This window comes from Salminus brasiliensis, chromosome 1, assembly GCF_030463535.1.
Source record: "Salminus brasiliensis chromosome 1, fSalBra1.hap2, whole genome shotgun sequence".
Classification (NCBI taxonomy): Eukaryota; Metazoa; Chordata; class Actinopteri; order Characiformes; family Bryconidae; genus Salminus; species Salminus brasiliensis.
In genome coordinates, this window is record NC_132878.1 from 96,116,367 (window position 1) to 96,129,692 (window position 13,326).

At 39.8% G+C, this 13,326-nt stretch overlaps 1 protein-coding gene across 2 annotated transcripts in view; it reads left to right on the top strand.

Annotated features, from left to right (window-relative positions):
• The window catches only part of nkd2b (NKD inhibitor of WNT signaling pathway 2b), a 42,727-nt gene extending 35,567 nt beyond the window's left edge, over window positions 1-7,160 (top strand). Inside the window, exons 4-11 of one of the 2 annotated variants that reach the window (XM_072659729.1) lie at window positions 481-544; window positions 886-995; window positions 2,009-2,104; window positions 2,227-2,377; window positions 3,596-3,680; window positions 4,249-4,364; window positions 5,228-5,752; window positions 6,480-7,160. In XM_072659729.1, the coding sequence (XP_072515830.1) occupies window positions 481-544; window positions 886-995; window positions 2,009-2,104; window positions 2,227-2,377; window positions 3,596-3,680; window positions 4,249-4,364; window positions 5,228-5,748 (1,143 nt within the window). In that variant the 3' untranslated portion in view covers window positions 5,749-5,752; window positions 6,480-7,160. Of the gene's footprint in view, window positions 1-480; window positions 545-885; window positions 996-2,008; window positions 2,105-2,226; window positions 2,378-3,595; window positions 3,681-4,248; window positions 4,365-5,227; window positions 5,832-6,479 lie in introns of those variants that run through there. The other variant, XM_072659728.1, reaches the window with a different exon arrangement.
• Window positions 7,161-13,326: the final 6,166 nt, after the last annotated feature.

A 13,326-nucleotide genomic window follows, 5' to 3' on the forward strand; every position in this document is an offset into this window, starting at 1 on the left:
CATTCTAATGAATGCATTCAGCTACTTTAAGCTGCACCCATTGCTGACACAGATGTGCAAATGCACACACACAGCTTATCTAGTCCTTGAGGAGAACTACTACCAATAGAATAGGACTCTCTGCAGCAGATAAACATCATGACCCCATTGGCACCATGCTCCTAATGCCAGGCGTGGGCTATAGAGGGGTATAAAGCCCCCCAGAATTGAGGAGCAGTGGAGCAGTGGAGTGATGGTGGTGTTCCATCCAGTACTTTTTGGTACTTTTTGAGTTCAATCAAATCCTCACAGCAATAAAAAACCTTCTTCTTCCCTGGACAGTAGAGACAGTTACTCCAACACAAGCAGGATCAGCTCTGTTTTAACACACTTGATTTAATCAGAATCAGTTAATGAGCAGGTGTCCCAATACTTTTGTCCATATAATGTATTCAATTGTAACTACTGTCTCATTTGCATATCTCTCTCTCTCTCCTGCAGGTGTTACAGAGCAGTGGTGAGCTGAAGGATGGACAGATTGTAGAACATCAGTGCCCCCTGGAGGGTCTGTACAGAATTACACCCTTGCCTTTACTCACATCAGCATCCCACTACACACTCATTATTTATATTTGATTAAATGAAGACCAGTTTAATAAAGACTGTTTTAATTAACTGTCTATTGGAGTTTACAGGTTGAGTTACAGGTTGATTTAAACTAAAACTGCTAATAATCAATACATATATTGATTATTATTGGATTAATGAACCAATAAAGCCATTCTGACTTATAAGAATAATATAAAATATGGATATTTTTTCAAATCTCTAAGCACTGCTCTCTCTCTCTCTTGCTCTCTCTCGCTCTCTCTCTCTCTCTGTGTGTGTGTGTGTGTGTGTGTGTAGTGGTCCTCCCTCCTGAGAAAGCAGAGGGCTGTGAGAGTTCGCAGCAGTTTGTGCAGTGTGAGGAAGGAGAAAGAGAGAACATTAAAGGAAGGAAACGCATCAGCCTGGACGTAAGAAACACCCTGTCATACACACACACACACACACACACACACATAAATAACTCATCTTAATAATGTTGCAACTCTTGAACCCCCAGGTATATCATTCTGTCATAAGTTAATGTTATTCTTAATATTCTACTATGAATTATTCAGTATTCACTTTATGAATTATTCAGTATCCACTATGAATTATTCAGGATCTACTATAAATTATTCAGTATCCACTATGAATTATTCAGCATCTACTATAAATTATTCAGTATCCACTATGAATTATTCAGCATCTACTATAAATTATTCAGTATCCACTATGAATTATTCAGTATCCACTATGAATTATTCAACATCTACTATAAATTATTCAGTATCCACTATGAATTATTCAGCATCTACTATAAATTATTCAGTATATACTATGAATTATTCAGTATCTACTATAAATTATTCAGTATCTAATATGAATTATTCAGTATCCACTATGAAGTATTCAGGATCTACTATGAATTATTCAGTATCCACTATGAATTGTTCAGGATCCACTATGAATTATTCAGGATCTACTATGAATTATTCAGTATCCACTATGAATTATTCAGTATCTACTATGAATTATTCAGTATCCACTATGAATTGTTCAGGATCCACTATGAATTATTCACATTTTTACACATACTGTGTAAACTCAGACCCAGGTAAATACTTATTTTCTCAATTAGAGAACTGCTATTTGCTTGGGCTGTAGGTGAGGTTTCTCCCAGATTACAGACTCTGCCAAAGCACTGAATTAAATAATCTTTTAAAAGTGTCCCCCAACTGCACAACTGCACAAACCCACCCCCAACTGCACAAACCACCCTAAACCCACCCCAAAACTTTATCTTTATCCCTTATGGTTCAGCTGACAGGACCGTGAGAGCTCTCCAGAAACAGGATATTTATACAGATAAAAACAGGAGCTGAAACCATGGGGTTTAATGTGTATGTGTGTGTGTGTGTGTGTGTGTGTGTGTGTTTTACAGGAGCTGGAGTGTAATGTGTCGGTGGAGGATGATAACAGGCAGGAGTGGGTCTTCACCCTCTATGACTTCGACAACAGTGGAAAAGTGACCAAAGAGGTGGAGCTTTACTCTCTCCATACTGTCCTTCATAGCTAACATTCTGAAGTTGGTCAGGCTTTACAGAATATCCTGTGTGTGTGTGTGTGTGTGTGTGTGTGTGTGTGTGTGTGTGTATTCAGGACATGTCCAGTCTTATGCACACTATCTATGACGTGGTGGATGCCTCAGTAAACCAGTCCTGTCACAGCAAGAGTAAAACACTGCGAGTGAAACTGACCGTTACACCAGACCCCAGCAACCGCCGCAAAGAGCGCACACACTCAGGCACAGGTAACACACACACACACACACACACACACACACACACACACTGATCACATATACACACCTCCATACTTCATCAATTATTCAATATCCACTATGAATTACTCAGTATACACTATAAATTATTCAGTATCCACTATCAATTATTCAGTATCTACTATGAATTATTCAATATCTACTATGAATTATTCAGTATACACTATAAATTATTCAGTATCCACTATCAATTATTCAGTATCTACTATGAATTATTCAGTATCCACTATTAATTATTTTGTATCCACTATGTATTATTCAACATCCACTATGAATTATTCAGTATCTACTATGAATTATTCAATATCTACTATGAATTATTCATTATCTACTATAATTTATTCAGTATCCACTATGAATTATTCAGTATCCACTATGAATTATTCAGTATCTACTATGAATTATTCAGTATCCACTATGAACTATTCAATATCTACTATGAATTATTCAATATCTACTATGAATTATTCAGTATCTACTATGAATTATTCAGTATCTACTATACATTATTCAGTATCCACTATGAATTATTTAATATTTACAATGAATTATTCAGTATCCACTATGAACTATTCAATATCTACTATAAATTATTCAGTATCCACTATGAATTATTCAATATCTACTATGAATTATTCAGTATCTACTATACATTATTCAGGACCCACTATGAATTATTTAATATCTACTATGAACTATTCAATATCTACTATGAATTATTCAGTATCTACTATAAATTATTCAGTATCCACTATGAATTATTCAGTATCTACTATAAATTATTCAGTATCCACTATGAATTATTCAGTATCTACTATGAATTATTCAGTTTCCTCTATGAATTATTCTGTATCCACTATGAATTATTCAGTATCTACTATGATGTAATACATTTTCCAAATGTATATTTGTAATAAATTAGATAAACGACTGCATTTATAAACCTAGAGTCTCAGAAATATCCAGGATTTAGAGAAAATGGAACCCAGACAACCCCCCTGTAAGACCTGATAGACCACCAACACTTTCTTAGTGGCTTTCTGTGCATCCTGGCTCGAACATCAGGACCAGCTCAGAGTCAGACCTGATGAATGGCAGCCTGGTCCACCTGTAGAGGGAGACAGTGAGAGAGGAGGGCTAACACAGAGGGCTGTAGTGTCTAACTCTGCTGTCCTCGCCTCCTCTCAGAGCGGGACTGGGGCTGCAGCCGGGTGGAGCCCACTCAGCAGGAGGAGATCCGCGGAGCTGACCGACGACACTCCACACACATCAGGTCAGACACTGCTGACCACCTGGGCTACATTTACAGGCGGTTTAGCAGATACAGAGAACACAGTTACAGGTTATCACCACTGTCACACAACAACCTCATATCTCCACTTTTTCAGTTTTTGACTGTTTCACTGAATGTGAATATGGAGGTTCAGAATCTCATGATGAACTGGCCAATAGAAACGATGTTCAGCAATTCATCCACTAGAGGGCGCTTCAGAGTCCAAGTTTCTGACAGTAGCAACCCCTTAAATGCCCAAACCATCTAATAATCACCAGAAAATGACAGTTCTTTAACACTGCAGGGTTTATTTGACCTCCTGACCAGTCATTTAAATAGATATAATCTACCAGGGGGCAGAACACATACAGTTTTTATTGATAATAATAAAAACTCATTGTTGTTTATTGAATTTATTTACATTATTATTGTTATTTATTTCATGTGATTTAATCATGATTTGATGTTGCAGAGGTTTGAACATCTGGAATATGTATCAGATATGATTCAGGTGGTTTTGAGGCTCTGATGATGAACTCACTGAGTGTTTCTGTTGGGCTGGGTTCAGAGGGCAGGTCATCGACCCTCCTGAGCGAAATCATTACTGTGTGGATGAAAACACAGAGAGGAGGAATCACTACCTGGACCTGGCCGGCATCGAGAACTACACCTCCAGATTTGAAGGTCAGTCAGGTTGCTTCTTAAATCTCAGTGTTAGTGGATTTACTAATTATTATACTAATACTAATTATTATTGTCCTAATTATATTTACTAATTATTTTATTTGATGTTACTATCATTATTATTATTCAAATTATTATTATTTAATCTGATTCAATTATTTTTGTGATGGTATTATGTATTATGTTTTATTGTTATTATTATTATTATTATTATTATTATTATTATTGTTGTTATTATTTAATCTGATTTAATTATTTGAATGGCATTTCCATGTATGATTTTTTCTTTTTTTAAATGTAATTATTTTTAATGTTCAATGTATTATTATTATTATGATTATTATTATTGTTATTATTATTATTTAATCTGATTTAATTATTTTAGTGATGTTACTATGTATTATTATTATTATTATTATTATTATTGTTGTTGTTATTATTGAATCTGATTTAATTATTTTAGTGATGTTACTATGTATTATTATTATTATTATTATTATTAGTAGTAGTAGTAGTAGTATTTAATCTAATTCATTTATTTGAATGACATTTCCATGTATTCTTCTTCCTCTTATTATTATCATTATTATTATTATTATTATTATTATTGTTATTATTGCTCATGTTATTATTATTATTATTATTATTATTATGTAATGCTATTTGATTATATTATTATTTTCATTATGCTACTATGTTTGACCTTTTATTATTATTTAATCTGATTCAATAGTTTGAATGATGTTACTATAAACTATCATTATTATTATTGTAATTATTATTATATTAACACCACTGTCCCTCTCTTTCTCTCTCTCTCTCTCTCTCTCTCTCTCTCTCTCTCTCTCTCTCTGTAATTTCAGTAACAGCGCCCCCCGCAGTCCGGCAGGATCATTCCTCGCGGCCGACTCACTCTCAGAGCCGCTCCCGCTCACATGAACCTGAACCACACGCTCAGCAGCGCCGCTCGCAGATCATCGCCGATCACTGCACTCGCCCAGCCCACAGCAAGTCCCCTAAAGCGTCCAAAGGAGGCGGAGTGCCCCCAGCTGGGGTCAGCGGAGGGGGGAGAGGCAGCAAGTGCTATGTGTATTACCCTTCAGCTCAGGCTGGGCACCACGGAGGCCAGGATGTTTATCATCTGCCCCAGCAGAGCCAATCACAGCCGGCAACACACCTCCAGCACCCCCTCCAGCACAGCCACAGCAAGAGGCTGAGGTCAAAGGCCAGAGAGCAGGCCGGCAAACAGCAGCAGTCTTCGCCTGACCGGGAGTCCGTCAGCAGCCCCGGGGGCTTCGTGCTGCCCATGGTCCAGCGGCATGAGCATCATCACCACCATGAGCATCATCATCATCATCACTACCATCACTATCATCAGACATGACCAGGTACACACAAGTAGGGCAGTGAGGAAGAGTCTGTCCATGTCAGTGGTCACTAAATTGTGGTCCGTGTAGAGCATGTGGGTCCAGCCTATCAGAGTAAAGTGAGGGGGGGGGGGGCAGAGCAGCTTTAAATGAGCTGCAGCTGAAACTGATTAAATACTGTGGAAGATGTTTAGTCTGTGGCTCCGCCCCCTCAATCTGTTTACTGTTCATTCCCATCTGCAGGTTAGAGCGCCCCCTAGCACGACATCCCCAGACTGGGAGGCTTTTGACAGTGAAGCGCTTAGCCCTTGCTGGAATTTGAGCTTATGATATCCTCACACTTGATGAGAAGCAGCAGTTAGACCGTAGGGCCGGTCTAGAGCTGTTCTGAGTAAATTTACCTTCCCTTCTTTCTCAGACTCAGAAATGTATATGACGGCTTCACAGCTCTAAAGTGGAGCGACTGTCTAACTGCCTGCTTGTCACAGACTCAGGAGGTCATCAGTTCAAATCCCATCAGTACTACTAACAGCCAGCCCTCCATGGTGAGGAGTCTGAGAATAGGAAGGTCTCCCCTATTCCTTGTGATAGAGGGCGCTGTAATCTGCAGATGGGAATAAACAGTAAACAGATTGAGGGGGCGGAGCCACAGACTGAACATCTTACTCAGTATTGAATCAGTTTCACCTGCTGCTTATTTCCTAATGATTTTAAGGATCAGCTCAGTATCTCTACCCTCCCTCACCAGAGACAGACTGAGGACCAGATGTTCAGAAAACTGTGGATTCAGGACGTCCTTTTGTGCTCGCGTTTCACGTTTTACGCCCAAGCTGCCCATCCATGTCTTCAGCCTTTCCTGAGTGGACGCTGGGATCACTAAACCTGGACACAGATCTGCTCTCTCTCTCGGCCGCTGATAGCGTGGAGTTCAGGACTTCTCCTAACCAGTCTCAGGTGAAAGGTGCTGCTCTTTAGCTTTTCCTCAGGGGTGACCCGCTGTGGACTGAGGGGTCACCCTGTTACCAGGGTACACGACACCACTGCCAGTTTATAATGCAACATGTATGCCTGTATGAAACTGTATGTATGAAACTATATGACTATTGTACGATTATACAGCATGTTGATGCTGTCATACAAGACCTCGTATCTCCAAAACCTTCTTGACTTTAAATAGAAGTCAATGTAAAACGATTTTGTTCATGTAAGTCATTTCAGAGCATTTCTATTGGTCTGTTCATCGTGAAATTCTCGTGAACAACTGCCAGATTCACATTGTCAAAAAGTGAAAAACAGCTAAAAAAAAAAAAAGTTAAAAAAAAAAATGGAGATACAAGGTTTTTGCAGGATGGCGGCAGTATGCATATTTATCGTGGGTGATGTATATGCATATATATTTGTTTTTTATTATAAATATATTTTAATAAAGTTCTTTGTACACACAATATTTTAAACAGTCTCTGATCACACCAGTATAAGCAACACACACACACACACACTCACACACACACACACACACACAGACACACACCTCAGTGGTAACGCCGCTACGCCATGCAAGATGTGTGGCCCAATACTTGTAGAAGTCCTAGAACGTCACGCTGGGTTTATCTTCTCATAGTTGAGTAATGAGGGTTCAGTAGATGGAACTTCAGGAGAACAGGGTGTTGATATTTTGCTCGGGTCACGGTCAGTGAGGAGTTCGGGGGGGTTCTCTCTATGTGGACTTCCTCCCAAAAACTCACTGGAGGTGAATTTCCCCCTAACTGTGAGGGACTTGTCTGTGAGATCAGACAGGAACCAAACAAGCCAAGCTAAGCTAACCAAAGAGATCAGACATGACCCAAACAAGCCAAACTAACCAAACCCAAACCCAAACTGGACTCAAACAAGATAACCAAACCCAAGCAGGACCCAAACAAGCCAAACTAACCAAACCCAAACTGGACTCAAACAAGATAACCAAACCAAACCCAAGCAGGACCCAAACAAGCCAAACCAAACCAAACCCAAACCGGACCCAAACAAGCCAAGCCAAACCAAACCCAAACCGGACCAAACCAAACCAAACAGGACCCAAACAAACCAAACTAACCAAACCAACCCAAACAAGATAACCAACCCAAACCGGACCAAACCAAACCAAACCGGACCCAAACAAGCCAAGCTAACCAAACCAAACAGATCAGACAGGACCCAAACAAGCTAAGCTAACAAAAGAAACAGTCCAAGACTTAACAGTCAACACAAACAAACAAACAAACAAACAAACAGTGAACTGTCATTTCAAACACACGCCCAAACAAAACCCGACCAGGAAAACTGAAACACAGGGACTAATTATACACAGACCAACAAGCAACCCTCGAAACTAACGAGAGGGCGGGGCTACAAAGCAGGCACAGGTGCGAACACTAACGACAAGACAGGGCTAAAAGGCAGACCAGCAACCCTTGACCCTTATGCTTTTATTGAAATTGAGGAGCAATCCAACGGTGCTTACACATACAATAAGTAAAAATATTTAAAAAATATATTAGTGAAAAATATATATTTATATATATATATATACACATATAACCATAATAAGCATAATATGTACATATAAACCTAAAAAGAATTAGACATTTTATTACACAAATGCTATTGAGGTAGCAATGCGATATTGCACATACCCTGAATTTTTAAAGATTACCAAAATTTTTACCATTATTACCAATTAGTTATTATTACAATTATTACCAATTAGTTATTATTACAATTATTACCAATTAGTTATTATTACAATTATTACCAATTAATTATTATTACCAGGAAATAGCCCCCCAGTTAGTACAGACCTCCCTGTAGTTACTGAGCAACAAACCTTCAGCACCTCCAGTTCATTGGTAATGTATGTTTTGAGGGCAAACAGCAGGGGGCGACCTGATCACTCTGCTTCTTCATGATGATGGTGTGTGCATTCTCCTCATGCATCTGCTTGTGTCTTTGCATGTGTGTGTGTGTGTGTGTGTGTGTGTGTGTGTGTAATTTTTTAGTCTTGTACTCCCCTTTTCACCTTTTTCACCCCAACCAGCCATAACATTAAAACCCACTGAGAGGCTGAGGGTGAATACTCCTGATGATCTGGTTCCAGTGGCTTCTGTCGAGGAGTGGATCTACATATTAGGCAGCGAGTGGACAGTCAGTTCTTGAAGGTGATGAAGATGCTTTGGCAAGAACCAAACTCTGATGTTCTAGATGACTGGGTCAGAACATCTCCAGAACATCAGGCCTTGGTCTTGTGGGGTGTTTACAGTACGCAGTGGTCAGTACCTACAGTCCCTAAAAGTGCTCCAAGGAAGACCCATGCCTAACCTACTGGTGAAGATACATGCATAAATAGGGGCCTTCTTCACCTGCTTCAGCGCCGCCACCGGTACCATGTGCACCGGCCTAATGCTTCGCACCTCGGGCCGATCAGGATAACAGACAAGCTTGGTTCAGCCCTCCCAGGAGGAGAGGAACACATGGGAGAAGGGCCAGGGCCTGGTGAGCGTCTGGGAAGGTAAGGTAAGCCCTTTTGGGCCTTGGAATTCTGTTTGGTGGACACGGCCCCCGTCCTGTCCTGTTTGGGAGAATATTTGGATAGCAGTATTTTTTGTAAATCTGCACCTACTGGTGAATTTTGCCTGCATGAGAAAATATCACAACAATTATCGTGTATCGTAAAATTGTCTTTAAATATCGTGATATATTTATCATATCGCCCAGCCCTCGGCCCACACACTGAGAGCGTCCATTAACGGCTACCAAATGCAAATTGAACACTGGGAATCGACTCCAGACCTTTTATCTTCTTAAACTGTCATGAAATTATAAAAAGACTCGGCTGTTATTATCATAGGTTCCTGTATGCATGTGCACAGATGAGCCAAAACATTAAGACCACTCACAGATGAAGTGAACAATATGCATGTGATGAGACATGTGTCTTGGGTCTGTGTTAGATAGTCGGTTCTTGGACTTGTATTTCTGGGGTAAACAATATTATTATTATATTAAGATCATTTTATTTCACATATATAATTATGTCATATTATATTCTTATATTATGACATATTTCAATATATATGATATTCATGTCATAATAATGCAATTAAACTTTTTAAGGAAACATAAACTTTTGATTATTAAGAATAGCAAACATTGGAATTGGAATATAAACATGTTTAAACATCCAAAATTACTAATAAAACATAAATAAAATATAAAAAAGTCGACTGACACACCAGCTCATTCACGTTAATGGGCCCTCCTTGCTAGGTTAATACAGTGGGCAATATCGAAGTCAGCAAAAATGACTGAGGTCATTATCCATATATTATACAGTAAATTGATACTGGAATAATTATTGGGACAGGCCTAGGTAGGGGCGTCGTATCATGGCGATTCTAAAAGCCTATGATCTGACAGGGGCCCTAAAAAATTTATTAACTGAGTATTTAGGCAGAATTGATAGAATCGTGGGGCCCAGTGTAGTTACATTTCCATGGGACCCAAAGTTCCTGGCAGTGTCAGTCTCTGAGCCTGTGCCTTCATCATCATTATCAGACAACTGGGTCGGAGCATCTGTAAAATGCCAAGGCTTTTGGTCAACTGTGGTGGTAGGAAACCACAAACCAGTGGCAGGACATCGGGGTGTGAAGGGAATGAAGGCTATCCCATTGGGTTGGAACTGACAGGAAGGCTACTGTTCCACAAGTCTCGTAAATCTGAAAAAGCAAATGCTGCGTCCCAAAACATTCAAGAAAAGGCTAAAGACTGGTTTGATGACCCATTAGCTGTGTTTCAGGGGAAATCTAAGCAAAATATGACCCACTGTTTATACCCCAGGTTAGCATTGTTAGCAATACTAGCTGCTAATACAATCTACGGTATTTTGCACATCTATACACCAAACACGGCCATCTTGGATTTTGACCTCGGGGTCAGTGAGGCTGAGTTATTAGAATACTGGTTTTAATCGGCAGGCAGAGCTTTCGCTACGTCCCATTTGTCTCAGAAGTTGGAGCTGGGAATCACGTTACTCCCGAGTTGACAGCATTCCGATTAAAATTTCGATAATTTTACACATATTTCTTAAAAAGACTTCGGCGTTGACCACAACTGGTTTGGCCTTTAGCTTTTTTTTACGGGTAATTTTACCAAAATATGACCCACATTGTTAGCATTGTCCCAGGTTAGCATTGTCAGCGATACTAGTAGGCAACACATTATGCCGTATTTTCCGCATCCAAACATCATGGGAACATGGATTTTGACCAGATCTATGGGTTCATGGCTGTGGTTGGGATCAGTTTCATGACAGTGACCCACCCATGGGCCTTCATATGAGGGTGCCCATTCATTTGTAGCCCCCACAGTAAGGTCATCTGCAGGTGTCTGTAGTTTTTAATGGTAGGCCTCCATGCCTCCACTCTTTTCCACACCGTTTCACCAACATGCACACCTCCATGAGTTCACATGAGGATGAGCACACTGCCCCAATTCTCCACCTTTGTCTGCCGACACTGAAGGTGGTCACGGGTCACCCCGCTTCACTGTGCAGAGCCGCGACGGTAGTGTGGGCCAGTGAGAGTCCGCCCAGGCCGGGTGCTTTATGGAGATGGGAGGGTGGGGGGATTTAGGGTAGTCTGGGGAGGGTTTAGAGGGAGTAAAGAAGCCCCCCTACTGCGCCGCACAATAGCATCTCTGAAAAGGGATGGGAGGAGCGGAGAAATGCAAATGCCCCCAGTGCACAGTCCCGAGAGACACTCCATATCTGCGCGGGCTGAAAGAGGTAGGCAAGTGGGTCCTGTCTTGTATATCTGCTGCTTTTCTGTGCTGAATGTTGAGGATGTGAATGTTCGACATGTTACCACAAGCTCTAAATAAGGGTCACTTAATTGCATCTTAGTCTGAACTGCAAGTCTGGATTTAGTGCATGTGGGCCAGGTCAGCACAGTCTGGTCTGTTTGGGGAAAGTTGGTGAGAGTCTAATGAAGGAATGGCTGCTGGGAGGCTTTGTTTGCTTGCTTTCTGGCTTACTCTGCGTTTGTGAATGAAGTTCCAGCTTTGGGTTCGCGGTCCGTCTATCAGTCTGCAGGCACGGAGAGACAGCTGTTGCTTTATTTGGTGCAGCTAAGCCTTTCTTGGGAAAATAGGATTATGTAGAGCCCATTGATGCACTGACTTTCATTCAGGATGAGCAGGGGGGAAAGTTGTGAAGCACAAAGGGGGCAGGGGGACGATGTGTGTATCCTGCAGGTGTCTGAACCACACATCGTATGACTATATCATGCATATGTTTAGGTGTATTTTGCACATTAATGAATGTATCTGTATTAGGCAGATGCTTATATCATGTTGGTGTATGCATGTATATTATGCATGCATTATATACCGTTCATATAGGACTATATTATGCATATGTTTAAAGTATGGATGTCTATGCATATGCCTATATTCTGCACAGGAGTATATTATGTATATGTCCGTATTTTGCATGTGCTTATATCATGCCTACGACTATGTTGGCGTATTTTTGTATTATGCACTGTGCATGTGATTGCATGTGCCTAAATTGTAAATATAATCATGTTATGCATATATCGATTTTATGCATATGTCTATATTGTCCACTATGCATGTTTGCATGTATCATATATGCACTATATGCTATATCATGCATGTATCTAGCTTGTGCATATCTAGCCATGTGTCTATGTCATGCATATTATGCTATACCATGCTTGTGTATGCATGCCTATGTTATGCATATGTCTAAAATGTGCATATGTTGATTGCCTATTGATGCCTGTTTCATGTATATGACTATATTATGCATTGTGCATGTTTGCATGTGCCTGTACTATGCATATGCATCATGCATAATATGCACTATATGTTACATCGTGCATATGTCAGTTTTAAGCTTTATGCATGTGTTTGAACGTGCCCATATCATGCATGAAGCATTGCATATGCATGTGTCTATGTCATACATAATATGCTATAACATGCGTGTGTATGCATGCACATATATGGCATATGTCTATATTATGCATTGCATATATGTTTGCATGTCCCTAAACCATGCACAGGACTATATTATAAATTATGCATATGCCTATGCCATGCATAGGATTATATTATGCATGCATTTGCATAGTGTCTATAGCATGCATATGTCTTTTCTGTATATATGTACTATATATATGTTGATATATACTGTATAGAACTATGTTATGCACATGTTTGCATGTGCCTGTACCATGCCTAGGACTATATTATGCTTAAGTCTGTATTATGCATTCTGTATATGTTTGCAAATATATATGCATATATCTGTATTGTGCATATCTATGCATGTGTCTATGTCATACATAATATGCACAATAGGCTATATCATGCATGTGCATGCATGTCTACATCACGCATATTATGTATGTGTATGTCTGTGACTGCATTATGCCTAGGACTATGTAATGCTATGCATATGTTTACATCATGCATGATATGCACACATTTCTATAACATATTTGTATGAATGTATGAATGTCTGTATCATGCAT